Below are 16,734 nucleotides of genomic sequence, written 5' to 3' on the forward strand. Positions count from 1 at the left end.
CGCCCAGGCTGGAGTGCAATGGCACCATCTCAGCTCACTGTAACCTCTGCCTCCCAGGTTCAAGCGATTCTCCTATCTCAGCCTTCCCAGTAGCTGGGATTACAGGTACGCGCCACCACACCTGGCTAATTTTTGTATTTTAAGTAGAGATGGGGTTTCACCATGTTGGCCAGGCTGGTCTCGAACTCCTGACCTCAGGTGATCCACCCACCTTGGCCTCCCAAAGTGCTGGGATTACAGGTGTGAGCCATTGTGCCCAGCCCATTGCAGGCTTTCACAGAGAGAAGGGGCAGGAGTCAGGCGCGCAGGCAGCTTCTGGAAGTTAGAAAACACAAGGAAACAGATTCTTCCCTACAGCCTCCAGAAGGGAATGCATCCTGCCAACACTTTGTTTTTAGCTCAGCGAGACCTGTGTGGGCCATCGAACCTACAGAACTGAAGGATAATACATTTGTGGGTGTGTGTTTTCAAAGACACTAAGTTTTGGTAACTTGTTACAGCAGTAACTGGAAACTAAGACATGCAACAAGCCTTATTGTTCATTTTTACCACCACTGCTGGGCTGTTGGTTATGGTGGAATTACACTTTTCTCTTCCATTAGGCTGTGAACTCCTTGAGGTTGTGCAATACGTTTGTCCGATTTACTACTGGTTAGCAGGCTGAGAAGAATGGCTGGTACACAGGTGGAGCTCAATAAAAGCCCTTACTGAATTTTATTGAATCTATATGTGGATGAAGACCTCCGCCCCGCGCGCCCCTCCCGCAAGTCCCACTGAGGCCCGACCCATTCTGTCCGGCTCCCAGCCCCCGCGGGTCCCCCCACCCCCGGGCTGACCGGGTGATTCAGGCAGCCCTACATCCTGCTGGGGTGGTGGGCTTCGAGCGCGGGTCCCAGGACGCAGTGGGGCGCAGTGCCTGCGGCAGGCGGCAGGAGGCGAGCGTGGCCCAGGAACTCCCGCGGGAGGGTCGGGACGGGGCGGGGCTTGGGGGCGGGGCGGCTCAGCGCGCAGGCGCGGGGCCAGGCGCCTCGCGCGGCCAGGGGCGGGCGGCCGCAGAGCAGCACCGGCTGTGGCTCCGGTAGCAGCAAGTTCGAACCCCGCTCCCGCTCCGCTTCGGTTCTCGCTCCTTCGGCCCTTGGGCCTCCAAACACCAGTCCCCGGCAGCTCGTTGCGCATTGCGCTCTCCCCGCCACCAGGATGCCGGTAACCGAGAAGGATCTGGCTGAGGACGCGCCTTGGAAGAAGATCCAGCAGAACACGTTCACACGCTGGTGCAACGAGCACCTCAAGTGCGTGAACAAACGCATCGGCAACCTGCAGACCGACCTGAGCGACGGGCTGCGGCTCATCGCTCTGCTCGAGGTGCTCAGCCAGAAGCGCATGTACCGCAAGTACCATCAGCGGCCCACCTTTCGCCAGATGCAGCTCGAGAATGTGTCCGTGGCGCTCGAGTTCCTGGACCGTGAGAGCATCAAGCTGGTGTCCATCGGTGAGTTCTCTGGCCGGGCCCAGGCGCCCACTGTGGTGCCGACCCGCCCCCGCGCGTGCACCCCTGCGGAGGTCGAGGACTTCCCGCAGCGCGCCCCCACCTCGGAGATAAGGGGGAGTCGTCCCCAGGGGTGGGATATAGGGGGCCTAGACCCCCTCCCCGGTGTCCTCCCCTGGGATGGGACCTGTTGTGATCGCTCCCCGCCATCCGCCCCAGCAGTGCACCTTTGGCTGGCTAAGGGTTGAGGGTTTGGGCTGGGGTCACAGGAGGAGAGGTGGAGTTGTTGCATTTCTCTGCACCTGGGGCGCCCCTATGGGAGCTAGGGGACTAGAAACCCTCGTTCGCTGTCCCCGGGGGCGGGCCCTAGGGTCAGATGCTCCGCGGAGTGCTCTCCCTGCTGCGCCCAGGTTGGTGCTCTCAGAGGCAGCTGAATGGGCGTTGGCTCGGAGGCCGGGCCGTGAGACCTGAGGAGGAACCGTTCTCTGCGCCTGGGGCCTCCCCGCCCAGGTGGAGACAGAGACCTGGTACCTTCCCCTGCCGTCGCTGGAATGGGTGTGGGCCCCGAGGTTGCAAGGGTAGGCGCGGGTGTGTGTCCTCGCTCTCTCTGCTCCCAGCTCAGCTCTGGCCGCGCGCCGCAGGTTGAACCCACTCCTTGCTGACGAAGTTATAATTTAGAGATGGTGGTGGTAACAGTAATTGCTGTCTTGTAGGGAGCCCAACTAGCGTCCACTGTGTACCGTCAGCCTTCTAAGTTATCTCCGTCCCTACGCATCCTGCCATCTGGGGTGAGGCTAGACCCATTTTACAGATAAGGTGGTCCGGAGGGTTAATTGACCTGTCCAAGGTCAGCAAGTAGGGCCCAGCTGAGAATTGAAGGAAGTGGGCAACAGTTAGAAGGAGGCTTTGTTTTCCTCTCCTCTCCCAAACCTACACCAGGGTCTTCCTGAAAGGAGGGAGGGAATTGGTGTCTCTTGCTGGACTGGGCCTTCTGGTCTGGGGAGGAAGAATAAGGATGAAGTCTCCCTTGTGGTCTGAGATAGTTGGAGGCTTCCCAGAGGGCCACAAGGCTACTGAGAGTGTGGGCTGTGATGGTAGGGGCTGTGATGTGTGTGTGCATGTGGGCGTTTGTGCAGAGAACGTGTGTACACACATAGCATGTGTGTATAGCATGTGCATATGCAAAGAGTTTGCATGTACACGGAATGTATGCAGAGAATGTGTATCCACCTACACGTGTGTATGGGTGTGTGTATGTGTGTGTGTGTATGTGGGTGGGTGGGTGTGGGTTGGGGCGGAGGAGGGTTCTGGGTCTGGATCTCTTCCTAAGGAGAACCAGGGACTGGCCCTGGCCTGTGATTTGGGTCTCTTCCTGAGGAAACCAGGTCACTATAGTGACCCTAGTGACAGGAAGAAAGGGAGATGGGTGTGGCTGCCAGGACTTTCTCCAGTGGAAAAGGGATTCCCTCTAGGCTGAGCCTCCCCTAGGCCTTAGGGCTTCACCCTTCCCTTCCCCCACACCTGTCCTGGCAGGTAAGACTGCTTCCTGCTTCCTGGGCCCAGATGGCAGCCGCACCACCCAGCTGATCTCCAGCAGCCCTCCCCCTCCCCAAGGGTGGCTTCCCTGCAGAAGAATCTGCATGGCACACTGTTGTCTTCTTTCTGGGGTCCATCTCCTGTACTGGGGAGGGAGAACCTCAGAATCTCCTGGAATTCTTTACCATTCAGAAACCAGCCTCCCCTCTGAAGAATCCCAAGGCCCAGCTGGGCTCAATTTGGATCTGTTCTTTGTTTTAAAAATGTGTATTTATTTAATTAACTGAATAAAGAAACTTAAAGTAAACCAGAAGTATCCAGATACGACATGAAATCTCTAAAACAACAACAAAACCAAACCAAACCACAGCACTAGCAAATCACAGACTGCCTGATCTACCCACTGTTTACAGAGGCAGCAGCTACTTCCAGCACTGTCTCTCATCAGTGCCCGGGGCTGTGGGTCTCATTCTAGATTTTGTCTACATTTTTTTACATGGTTCTCCTGATTCCCTGCTCCCCCTCCCCACCACCGCCCCGCCCTGAGATGGAGCCTTGCTCTGTCTCCAGGCTGGAGTACAATGGTGCCGTCTCTGCTCACTGCAACCTCCACCTCCCGGGTTCAAGCGATTCTTCTGCCTCAGCCTCCTGAGTAGCTAGAATTACAGGCACATGCCACCACGCCCGGCTAATTTTTGTATTCTTAGTAGAGATGGGGTTTCACCATGTTGGCCAGGCTGGTCTCGAACTCTTGACCTCATGATATGCCCGCCTCGGCCTCCCAAGTGCGGGGGTTACAGCCCTGAGCCACCGCGCCCAGCCCGGTCCTCCTGATTTTTATTTTCGAATCCACTCAGGCCCTAGCTACTCCCATTGTCCCGACGTTCCAGGGTTAGTTAGCTTCCCTTCCTCTGTGCTGGGCCTGTGGGCTGTTGGCAGCTTCTTCCTGTTCCTACCACAACTTGCATTCTATTTTTTTCCTTTTTAATGATTTCTTGGATCATATTCCCCAGAGTGACATTCCTGGGTTAAAGGGTGTGACCACATTTATGACTTGTATCATTGGCTGCCTAATTGCTCTCCCGAGAGATCTTGCAACAAACAGGTTTTCCAGCCTCTGGAGACCACAGAGAGCCCTGGCAAGTGCCAGGACTGCTGTGGGGATAAAGCAGGAGGCTTCTTCCCTAAGCTCTTGAGGCTTAGGGTAATGGTGGGTGGGTAGGTAATGGGTGGTAGGTAATAGGTGGGTGGGTAATGGTCCTTCATCCTTCAAGGCAAAGTTACCTCCAGCTTGGACTAAGGTTCATATATTCACTGCTTAGGTTGTGTTACATTGTGCTGACAATGACACTAGCTTCAATTTGGGGGCACCTACTGGGTGTTAAGTGTGTTCTGTTGATCACCCCATTGAATTTTCATGCCAATCATTGATTGACAGCAACTACTGCCCTATCTCTAATGATCTGCTTCTGCAAGTCACTTAGAGAGTTCAGGGCTTAACACTGTCCTGGGCATGTGTTGCTTAGAAAATGGCGCCTGTTAATTAAATAAGGTGCTGTCTAATAATTATCTCAAAAGTAATGCCAGGGCTGGATGCCGTGGCTCACGCCTGTAATCCCAGCACTTTAGGAGGCCAAGGTGGGTGGATCACCTGAGGTCAGGAGTTCGAGACCAGCCTGGACAACATGGTGAAACCCTAGCTCTACTAAAAATACAAAAATTAGCTGGGCATGGTGGTGCACACCTGTAGTCCCAGCTACTCGGGAGGCTGAGGCAAGAGAATTGCTTGAACCCGGGAGGTGGAGGTTGCAGTGAGCCGAGGTCTTTGTGTAACTGCACTCCAGCCTGGGAGAGCGAGACTCTGACTCAAAAAAAAAAAGTCATGCCCGAATGGTTTGCACACCGAAGGGACGTTCAAAATCAGGGGAGAACAGCCTGGTTGTTTGTTTCTGTTTGGTTGATCATACTCTTGCCATGGTTAGTATTATTATCTTTATTTAAAAATGGGAAACAGGAGTGAAGCCACTTGTGGAGGTGACCCAGCTAGCTAGTAAATGGTGTCTGAAACCCAGGTCTGCCCAGCTGTTGAATTGGAGCCTTAACTGACTTGCCTTCCAGTTTCAGAGATGAGTAAAATACAGCTTTTCTCTCCACATCAGAGGGTCCCTGCAACACTAGGTTTGCAAGTCTTAGGTGTTAGGGTGGTGGCTGGATACCCACACTCTGAACCTCTGACCTTGGACAAAATAGGGATGTCAGGGCCTTCCATGATTGGCAGGATGAATCCTCTGGGCTGTGATGAAGGTCTCACAAGTTGAGAGTCAGCCGGGAATTAAGTGGGATCAGTTTGCCTCTTGTGTTTTTCTCATTGTGTTTTGGTTGGTTGGTTGAGATTTCCTACTACCCAATGGATGATGTTTTATTCCATCGTCAGGGAAGGTATCATTGAATGAATACAGGGTTTTGTATGCTTTGGATAAGACCAGACAGTTGTGGAGTCATTCAATTGTGTACATGCCTCCAGCTCTGAGATAGGTGGTGGTTCAACAGCTGCCAGAGGACTCTGGCTTTTCTGCCTAGAATTCACTGAAAGACAACCCTGGCTATTGATTCACATTTGTGGTTCATTGTAAGGTAGGCCCCTAGGCGCCATCCAAAAGTTGAAAATTTCCTTACGTTTCTTGTTATGTGGTGGGCAGTTCATAGTGAGGACTCAGTGTCTTTAATTCCAGCTGTTTGCCAGGAGTTGGCAGTTTTATTTACTTGTTTTTCCAAAAACCTTTCTGACATGGGGCAGTCCAGCCAGCTGGGAGGAAAAGGGGTCTCTCAGCCCAAGAATGATGATCAAGGCCTAGAAGTTTGGGTGGTGTGTTTTGTTTTGGGCCTTTAGAGAAAGGAATTGTTTCCTTTTCAGAGGATGTGGTCTAACCCTAAAGTTTACTTGACTGACTTAAACCAGGCCAGCGCCAGAGCAGGCAGGGTGCGTGTTCCCAAGACTTCGGGTCACTAGGCAGCTTCCAGGGTGGCGGGTCACTGGTCCAGTCAGCTCCTTTTCCTTCCTCTCCCTTTTGTGCTACTTCTACCAAAATAATTTCCAAATAACCTCAAGTTCTGCTCTTTCTTGCACGTCTAGCAGATGCCAGCATGTCTTTTGGGTAGTACAGAGAGTGCTTAAAAAGTAGCAAAGTTGGCCGGGCGTGGTGGCTCATGCCTGTAATCCCAGCACCCTGGGAGGCCAAGGTGGGTGGATCACCTGAGGTCTGGAGTTTGAGACCAGCCTGACCAACATGGAGAAACCCCATCTCTACTAAAAATACAAAATTAGATGGCCGTGGTGGTGCATGCCTGTAATCCCAGCTATGTGGGAGGCTGAGGCAGGATAATAGCTTGAATCCAAGAGGCAGAGGTTGTGTTGAGCTGAGATCATGCCATTGCACTCCAGCTTGGGCAACAGGAGCAAAACTCCATCTCAAAAAAAAGTAGCAAAGTAGCATGCTTTGTCAGAATTATTAATAACAAGTTGTGGGCCATGTACAAGGTGGCACATTAGCATTCAATGTCACTTGTGTAGTAGTTAAGAGCAAGGATTCTTGGTTCAAATCCCACTTGCCACTAAGTAGCTATTAGAAACTTCTGTGCCTTGGTTTCCTTATCACTAAAATGGGGATAATAACTACCTTCTTAAAAGCCTTATAAAGATTAAACAAGTTAATAATTTTTAAAGTGCTTGGCACAGTTTATGGTACATAGTAAGTGCTCTGTGAATGCCTGTTAATTAAATAAGGCACTGTTTAATAATCTCAAAAGTCATGCCGGAAAGGTTTGCACACTGAAAGGGCATTTGAAATCAGCGCGCTCTGGGGAGAACAGCTTGGTTGGCTAAGGTTGATCCTACTTGCTAAAATACGGCTATGGATTGCCTAGAGGGTGTCACCTCCTTGAAAGGGGCTGCCCCCTGCTATGTTATGGCTGCCTCCAGGGCCCATTCACACCAGCTTTGTTTCCAAGCTGGACAGGGAGCTCCAGGCGTCTGGTCATTCCAACCTCCCACCCCTTTCAGGAATCTCTGGGCCAAATCACTTCCAGATGGTGGTTGGGCCTCTGTGGAGTTCTCCCAGCAACGGCGGAGCCAGCATGCCAGTCGGTGGCCGCCTTCGTTCTTGGAGAGTCTGAGCTAAAGGAGGGCTTTGATTTGGAGCCAAATTGTGTCTCTTGGGTCCTGGTTTTGTGCTGTGAGGCAGGTACCATGGAGTGGGCTGCTGGCTTAGTTGAGGATGGCTGCCCTGCTCCTTAGGGGAGCAGATACCCAGGGCCTGGAGTCTTTAGGCCCTGCCTCCAGTAGCTCCATGGTCAGGGTGCCAGTCACCTTGCTTTTTCTTTTTTTTTGAGATGGAGTCTTGCTCTGTCGCCCAGGTTGGAGTGCAGTGGCGTGATCTCGGCTCACTGCAACCTCTGTCTCCCGGGGTCAAGCAATTCTCCTGCCTCAGCCTCCTGAGTAGCTGGGATTACAGGCGTGCGCCACCATGTCTGGCTAATTTTTGTATTTTTAGTAGAGATGGGGTTTCACCTTGTTGGTCAGGCTGGTCTCGAACTCCCAACCTCGTGATCCACCTGCCTCGGCCTCCCAAAGTGCTGGGATTACAGGCGTGAGCCACCGGACCCAGCCAACTTTGCTACGTCAGTTTCCAGGTAGCACATCCTAGGCAAAACTGGATGTAGCCTAGTGATTCAGGGCCTCGGTCTGAAGCTAGACTGTCTGGATTCTAATCCGCACTCTGCCTGATACCAGCTGTGCAACTCTAGTCCACTGCTTTAACCTTTCTGTGCCTGCTTCCCTATCTATAAAATGCAAGAGCAAAATAGTTGCTATCTTAGAGTTGCTGGGAGCATTATATTTGATTAGGTTAAGTTATAGCACAGTGTTGTCATTATCACTATGAATATTGTGCTTTTGGACCCAAGTCCAGGACTTTGTCTTGTCTTCTGTCTATTCTCTGGCCAGTCCAGATATTTTTGGAATCCTATTGCTGTCATCTGGTGTGTTAGCTGTTCCCTTTCTCCAAGTCCAGAACGTCTGATGAAGATGTCTCCCAAGATCCTTTCTTCCTTTCCTCATTCAACAAATACATGAAAGCCCATCTCTGAACCAGGCCCTGTGCTGGGTGCTAGGACAACAGGAATGAGAGGATCATGTCCTTTGCTTGCCTCAGATACTGCTCAGAGGAGAAGAGACAAGCAAGCAGGGAGAGCCATGCAGAGGAGAGCTGCTCAAACCTTCAGGCCCATGCTCATCACCTGGGGACTTTGTTAAAAATGCAGGTCTGATTGAGTAGGTGCTGGGGTGTAGGTTGGGATTCTGCATTTCCAGTCAGCTTCAGATCCTGCTGTCTGTGCACCGTGCTGTAAGTAGCAAGGATCTAGGTGCCAAGCCCTCTGAAAAGGAGGAGCACCTGCCCCTAGGCTGGGTATGGGTAATCTAGAAGGTTCCCTGGAGGAAGGGACCTTTCAGCTAAGACCTAAAGTGTGACTAGAATTAGGCAGGCAAACGGACATTTACACAGGAGCAGACGAGTGTGTCAGTTTAGAGGTCTTGATGCTCAGGTCAAAGGGGCAGTGGAGGGGTGGGCAGGGCTGGCTTACCAAGGGCTTTCTGAAACTGGAGGCTGCCTATGGGGTATGCTCCTTGAGTTTGTTTGTTTGTTTGTTTTTTTGAGTTGGAGTTTCAATCTTGTTTCCTAGGCTGGAGTGCAGTACAGTGGCATGATCTCGGCTCACTGCAGCCTCCATCTCCCGGGTTCAAGAGATTCTCCTGCCTGAGCCTCCCAAGTAGCTGGAATTATAGGCATGTGCACACCTGGCTAATTTTGTATTTTTAGTAGATATGGGGTTTCACCATGTTGGTCAGGCTGGCCTCGAACTCCTGACCTCAGGTGATCCACCCACCTAGCCTCCCAAAGTGCTGGGATTACAGGCGTGAGCCACGGCATCCAGCCCCTTGTTTAGTGTAGGGTAGTAAACCCAGCCAAAAGGGGTCGTTTATCTCAGGGGTCTCACCTGTTGCTCCAGTCATTCCTATTAGCAGAAAGTTTTGTATGTGCCCCTTCCTCATATATATATATATTTATATATGTATTTATATATATTTATAAGCTATAAACATACTCTACTGTCAATTTGTATATTAAATATTAGTAAATCTTAGTTTCTTTTTAGATGACAAATCCAAATATAAAATCTGTTTTTTTCCTGGCTCTAACGGATTATCTTATGTCCCCTTGGGGTGGACATACCTCTTTTGGAGGCTCCTGTGAAGGTTTGTGTTTCTACATTTAGTTTTTTCTTTTTTCCATATTCTTGTTATTCTGCTTTTAATTTTCATCTTTGAGTATTCTAAATTAAGGAGCTGGATCTGTAATTGTAACACCTTCCCCCAACAATAAGTTTAACTAATGAAAATATTCAATGGAATGAGCCATTTTAATCTAAATGGGGCTATTTCCTGCTTTTATAATGATTACAATTGCTTTTCATGACATTCTACTAGAAGCCATCTTACATTACTGTTGTAAATCTAGTTATTCATTAAACGGGCACAGTAATCCCTAAATTGGCTCAGGTTATTGTATAATAAACAACAATACTTTCTTCTTCAGGAGCTTGAGAAGTGATCTTGTATTTTTAAGGTGCCTAACTAACTTTTCATGGGAAACTGAGTCCATGTACTGGGAAGAAAGCTTTTTGGGGAAAATGATTAGAAAACCAAATGGGTCTCTTTATGACTGAAGTGATGAACCAGTAGGTGAGAGTAGGTATAGATGGTACAGAGGACGGAATTACTGGGTATTTTAATCAGGCCCACTTAGTATCACAATTTATTATTCTATTTTATTTTTATTATTTTTTTTTAGATGGAGTTTCGCTCTTGTCATCCAGGCTGGAGTGCAGTGGCGCTATCTCAGCTCACTGCAACCTCCGCCTCCCGGGTTCAAGAGATTCTCCTGCCTCAGCCTCCCAAGTAGCTGGGATTACAGGCATGCACCATCACACCTGGATAATTTTTTTGCATTTTTAGTAGAGATGAGGTTTCTCCATGTTGGTCAGGCTGGTCTCGAACTGCCGACCTCAGGTGATCCGCCCGCTTTGGCCTCTCAAAGTGCTGGGATTGCAGGTGTGAGCCATCGCGCCTGGCCAGTATCAGGATTTATTCTGTGGGAGGGGAGGAGGACAAAGAAAAATACTGAGCTATGTTTGAAGCTCCTGCCCTCTAAGAGCCTTAGAGCAGCTGACTTAAATGTGTTCCTTTGATAAACTGTAGATGGTTGTTGTAACTCTTCTGCAAACTGTTTATTTTTAAAAACAATTTGATGAGATTTTACTTATGCCCATTGTTTGAGTACAGCATTTACCAAAGAACAATTTTGGCCAGATCCCATGCAGTAGAATGCCCTTGGCCAAAATTTTCTTGTACTATAAGCAAAGAAGCAGTTTGGTTTTTCACTTAGGCAAGACTGCCTATCAGACTGAGTTATTGTGACAGAGCTGCTGACTCTCTCCCTTTCCCCATTATCAAAATCTGGCTTTTCTAAGCAGCGCATGTAAAAAGCTTGGCAAGGAGGACCCTTGTCCTCCTACATATTATTCTTTGGCTCTTCTTGGTACCAAGAATAGATACAAATAATGCTGGCTGTGTACTGAATGTTGAGGTGTGCACTGTTGAGGATATTCATCCTCTAATATAACATCTAGTATTTCTCACACCTTCCGTCTGCTGAGCATTGGTCTATCTTACTTATACTACTTCTAAGCCTCGTGAACTCTGCAAAACTAGTGGCTTTACATCTATGAGAAAAGAAAAGAACTTTTATCGGAAGAAGGTGAGTCCTTTTAAAGTATCAGGCCTGGGAAGACATTAAATGAGACAGCGAACACATCCTGCTACCCTCTTTGAGCTATGTATTCATTGACTTTTTTTTTTTTTTTGAGGCACAGTTTTGCTTTGTCACCAGGCTGGAGTGTAGTGGTGCAATCTTGGCTCACTGCAACCTCCACCTCCGGGGTTCAAGTGATTCTCATACCACAGCCTCCTGAGTAGCTGGGATTACAGGCGCCTGCCACCTTGCCTGGCTAGTTTTGGTATTTTTATTTTTATTTATTTATTTATTTATTTTAAGACAGGGTCTCACTCTGTCACCCAGGCTGGAGTACAGTGGCGCGATCTTGGCTCACTGCAACCTCTGCCTCCCGGGTTCCAGCAATTCTCCTGCCTCAACCTCTCCAGTAGCTGGGATTACAGGCGCCTTGGCACCACAGCCAGTTAATTTTTTGTATTTTTAGTAGAAACGGGGTTTCAGCATGTTGGCCAGGCTGGTCTCGAACTCCCAACCTCAGGTAATCCGCCCGCTTTGGTCTCCCAAAGTGCTGGGATTACGAGTGTGAGCCATTGTGCCCCGCCTATGTATTCATTTCTTAAAATTGGTTGCTGGCTAGGTGCGGTGGTACATGCCTGTCTTATAATCGCAGCACTTTGGAAGGCCGGGGCTGGAGGATCTATTGAGGCCAGGAGTTTAAGACCAGCCTGGGTGAGATCACATCTGTACAAAAAAAAAAAAAAAAAAAAAAAAAAAAAATTATCTGGATGCAGTGGCACAAGCCTACATAGTTGTAGCTCCTTGGGAGGCTGAGTTGGGAGGATAGCTTGAGCCCAGGAGTTTGAGTCTGCAGTGAGCTATGATTGCGTCACTGCACTCTAGCCTGGGCGACAGAGTGAGACCCGTTTCTAAAACAAAGAAATTGCTATTGTCACAATTAGTTATAAATTAATCTAATAATGCTGCACGCAGTACCATAATCCACACCCTATAGCTTAACGATGGATGGCCAACCACTAATCAATGCTATTTCTGTACGCCAATGAGAATTCCTGACAAAAAACTTTGTATCAGCCCCACTCCTTGTCTGTCCCCTCTTTTGCTTTTAAAAACCTGCTTGTAACAAAGGCCAAACAGAGCTCATATCCAAGGTTACTTGGGCCTGAGTCTTTCAGGCAGCTGTCTTCACTTTGGCTCAAGTAAACTCTTTAATAGTTTAAATTTTAAGCCTCCGCCTCTTTCTTTTAGGTTGACATCTGTTTCCATTTTACAGATGAGAAAACTGAGGCTCAGCTCTGCCTCACTTTACAGGTCAGGCTTAATCCCTAATCCCTGCCTGCATCATGCTGTAAAGGACTTTTGTGTCAAAGCTGAGTTTCACACTCTGTAAAGTAAAATAGATACATTGTAGTGAGAGGGTGTAGAAGAGACTGTTTTCTGCTTCTGTGGATTTTTTTTCTTCCTGTTTTGCTTTGCTCCAAACTTTACTCATTTGCGCTTGATTCATGTGAAACTGAAATTTCCTTCTACAGAACAAAACTTTTTGGGGGCTACTTTTCCCACACCGTGGAGCTCTGACTGGGACTTTTTCCAGTTTTTGGAGACATTGCTCCAGTTCTTTCCCTGCCTTTGGTTTCCAGGGGGCAGTAATGTCACCGCAGGTGTGGACAGTAGGGACCAGCTAAAGGTTGCTTTGGAGGAGGTGGGCAGGGCTTTTGTTTGTGAGGTCTAGAAACCAGAGGTGAGGAAGGAGGTGTCCCTGGAACTCCCCCTGGCTGCAGGGCTCACAGCACACACCATGACACCACAGGGGTGTGTGTGTGTGTGTGTGTTGAGGGGAGTGTTGTTGAGAGCCAACTATGCCAGGAGATCCTTGGTGACAGCGGACATAGGCACAGCTATGCTCTGTCAGGAATGAGTTCACCCACACCCTTTTCTTCTGCTACCTTGTTTAACTGGTGGGAGGGTGTGCTGGGTTGTGTTTGCTGGTGAGCCCAACAACTGCACCCTTCTTTCCAGGCCTAGCACCCAGCCTTTATCAGTCTCATGGCCCTGGCACAAGTGGGCAGCCTGCTTCCAATCCAAGCAGGCGGCTTTCCGCTCATCTGCAGGTAGCCTCGTGCTGTGGCAGCACAAAGTTGTGTGAGCCAGAGCTGAACTTGTGATCCCCACGGGCATCTCCTGAGGCGCACCTCTCCTGAGAGAGAAAGCTGGTCCGTCCAGCCCATTCAGGGCTCAGCCTCCCCAGCCGTCGCAGGGCTGGCTTGCTGAAAGGTCTGGGTGTTAACACAGCACTCCTGTTCTCTCTCTCTGAAGGCCCTTTATGCTGGCATGAATTCCTTTTCTCATAGAGATCTGAAAGCTCTTTTGACTAAATGGGTCACCTTTCTGAGTATTTTCATAAGGCTGTCAGCCTTTACCATGCCAGACAAGTTTTCTGGAATTTCCTTTCCAGAAAAAAAAAAAAAAGGCTACTAAAGACGTTGGAGTTATTTGGAACACAGGGTGGAATTTTGGCATTCGAGCTATAGGGAAACGGGTGGGGATTTGTGGCAGGCACTATGTAAATTTGCCACAGCCCATAAATTCAGACTTTAAGACGAAAAATGGCAAGCAGCAGTCAGCTTTCCTTCAACAGGCAGGAGCGGTGCTACCTTCCGCCTGTGCTGAGTGTGATTGAGGGAGAGGCAGGCCTCCTAGGGAGGCCGGGGCAGGAAAGGTTTCTTGGTGGCTAAAATAGGATTTCTCAGTTTCCCCCGTGTCCCAAGAAAATAAGTTCTTATCATGCTTGTACCACACTTCTTGTGCGTATCACCCTGGTTTCCCTGCACCTCCTTGAAGTGGTTTATCAGATTCCAGGGACACAAGAATGGTTTGGCATCTACAGCCTATTGTGGGAGCAGGGGCCCGGCCTGGTGCTTCTTGCCCAGGAACAAACTGATTGTTCCCTTGGTGTGGGGTAAAGCAGGCCAGAGTATGGGACCAGGCCCTGCCTCCCAGGGGACCTGAGGTGCAAGGTCTTTGAGCTGAGACCCTAAAAGGCCTTTGTGAGTCTGTAGTGCTATCAGTTGAGCAGAGTTCAGGGTTCTGTTTACAAGATTCCCTCTCAGCAGAGGCAGGGAGGGGTACCTGCTGGAAGACCAGGAATGTGCTGCCGCTGGGATGGGGGCCCTCGGTGGAGCTTCTAGCCATCTGGAGGCAGAACCCAGAATGTGTTCTGAGTGAGGCGCCTTGGCAGAGTTGGCTTGAAAGCACCTAGGCAGTGGCTTGTCACATTCCTTATCTCCACCAAAGGAGGCAAGCTAGCACCTGGGGGATGGCTCTCCCATCAGGGAGTCCTTTACAGGATGTGATCCAGGTGTCACATTACACTTCCTGCAGGTGTGCACCTCTTACCTAATTGTCTCTCCTATCCCTTTTTCTCAGCACTATTGCCTGACATCCATGGGGAGTCACACCCAAAGTTGGGCATGAGGTCCTCTCCTGGGCACCCAACACCTTGTTTTTTTGTTTTTGTTTTTTTTGGAGGTGGAGTCTTGCTCTGTCACCCAGGCTAGAGTGCAGTGGTGCCATCACAGCTCACTGCAGCCTCGACCTCCTTGGCTCAAGCGATCCTCCCACCTCAGCCTCCCACGTAGTCAGAATTACAGGCACACACACCAACACTGCTGGCTAATTTTGTATTTTTTGTAGATTCGGTTTGCTATGTTGCCCAGGCTGGTCTTGAACTCCTGGGCTCAAGCGATCTGCCTGCCTCAGCCTCCCAAAGTGTGGGGATTACAGGCATGAGCCACCTCACTTGGCCACACTGCCCTCTTACTGAACCGTATTGGTGTTCTAAATGGCCTTCTTACTCTCCCGCGGGTCATCAGTGCTCCAGGGGCAGGCGCTGTGTCTCTTGTTTACCTCTGTGGCTCTGACCTTGGCACTTAATAGGAATTTAATAAATAACTTGTTAAATAAACAGTCTCTAGTATAATAGCTTGAGTATTAAGTCTGGTACTTTGACTTATTTGCAATTCAGAAAATGCAAAACAGTGGTTCTTTGCTGCCTTTAGTGAAGTGGGAATTATATGTAGTAGACAACTGGGTCTGGGGTCCCAGTGGAACACTTCGTTTTTGGACTGTGATGCTGAACTTAAAGAACTCAGCAGTTCATGTTCATTCTCTGGACATCTGTGATTTGCTTCAACAACTGTTAGAGAACAAGGCCTTTTCCAGGTGAAGCTCAGAAAATGAATTTAATAGGAAATTACTGAAAGTCACAATCATAGTAACAGTTTCATTAGTTATAGTGAATATAGAGAGAGCCCATACAAAGTACCAGGCATTGTGATAAACGCTTCTTACTAATAGCTATACAAAACATCATTGCAATTCTGAGAAGTAGTTATTGTTGTAATTCCCGTTATGCAGATGAGAAAACTGAGGCACACCCAGATTGGCCAGTGAGTGTGTGGTTATTACTCAGATTCTTGTCTGAGATTTTAATCTTCATATTTTACTGCTTTCCCAAGGAAAGCCATCAGCTCAGCATGTCTTTGAAATTTGCTTCTTTTTTTTTTTTTGAGACAGAGTCTTGCTGTGTCTCCCAGGCTGGAGTACAGTGGCGCAATCTTGGCTCACTGCAACCTCCGCCTCCTGGGTTCAAGTGATTCTCTTGCCTCAGCCTCCCGAGTAGCTGGGAATACAGTTGCATGCCACCACACCTGGCTATTTTGTATTTTTAGTAGAGACGGGGTTTCACCATGTTGGCCAGCCTGGTCCTGAACTCCTGACCTCGAGATCCACCTGCCTCGGCCTCCTAAAGTGCTGGGATCAGGCTTGAGCCACCAAACTCGGCCTTTTTTTTTTTTTTGAAATGATGTCTCCTTTTGTTGCCCAAACTGCAATCTTGGCTCACTGCAACTTCTGCCTCCTGGGTTCAAGTGATTCTCCTGCCTCAGCCTCCCGAGTAGCTGGGACTACAGGCACGTGCCACCATGCCCAGCTAATTTTTGTATTTTTATAGAGACAGGCCAAGCTTGTCTTGAACTCCTGACCTCAAGTGATCCACCTGCCTGGCCCTCCCAAAGTGCTGGGATTACAGGAGTGAGCCCCTGTGCCCAGCCTGAAATTCAATTCTAATAAATTTTTATTGGAGCATTAAAAAGTTACATCTGTAGTTGTTACTCTTTGCAAAAAATTGCAAGAACACAGAAAAATATAAAGAAAAAAAATCACCTGTGAAGAAGTTTAATGAATCTTTTTCTACTTTTAGGGAATTTTGCTTACAGCTGCCTTTTAATCAGAATAGGGAAGAAAGAGATTCCTTTCTCAGGAAAAAAGTGACTGTGGACTGGAAATGCTTTGTGAAATAATTTTGGTCATACTGATGGTTATAACAAGATTCGTCTTCAATTGAGTTATTGCTGAGCTTTGTCCAACATTAAAATGAAAGGTCTCATTTGAGTCTCATTGTGGTTTGCAAGTCTCCCTTGGTCTAGAAATATGTTTGGTCAACCACGGCATGGAGGTGTTCCAGCCACTTTCTGTCTCTTAAAAGTTTTTAGGACCTACTTTTATTGGGACTGCCAGGGTCTCTTAATAATAGTTATTATACTTGGTAACTATTGTGACCTTGTCTCATAGGCAGCCCAGCATAGAAACTCATTTAGCTTTTAGTTGCTCAGCTCCATTAGCTGTTTAAACATGTTTCAGATGTGAGCCTGACAATGTACTTGGGCAGCTTGGTTCACCCTTGGCCTGGGAACTTTGAGAAGTCTGAAAATTATATGTAGCCCTAAGGTCTTCATGGTATTGTTTTTTTGGAGGCACCATTTCCCAATAGCCCTCAGGACACCA

At 48.7% G+C, this 16,734-nt stretch overlaps 1 protein-coding gene across 13 annotated transcripts in view; it reads left to right on the plus strand.

Moving 5' to 3' along the window:
- The first annotated feature begins 991 nt into the window (after window positions 1-991).
- Window positions 992-16,734, plus strand: part of FLNB (filamin B) — a 163,653-nt gene continuing 147,910 nt past the window's right edge. For all 13 annotated transcript variants that reach the window (XR_010155254.1, XR_010155255.1, XR_010155256.1 and 10 more), the window contains exon 1: window positions 992-1,489. Coding sequence is in view for 10 of the 13 variants with exons in the window: in XM_001174012.7 (XP_001174012.2) it covers window positions 1,198-1,489 (292 nt within the window). In the remaining 3 variants the exon portion in view is untranslated. The remainder of the gene's footprint in view (window positions 1,490-16,734) is intronic.

This window comes from Pan troglodytes, chromosome 2 (genome assembly GCF_028858775.2).
Source record: "Pan troglodytes isolate AG18354 chromosome 2, NHGRI_mPanTro3-v2.0_pri, whole genome shotgun sequence".
Taxonomy (NCBI): domain Eukaryota; kingdom Metazoa; phylum Chordata; class Mammalia; order Primates; family Hominidae; genus Pan; species Pan troglodytes.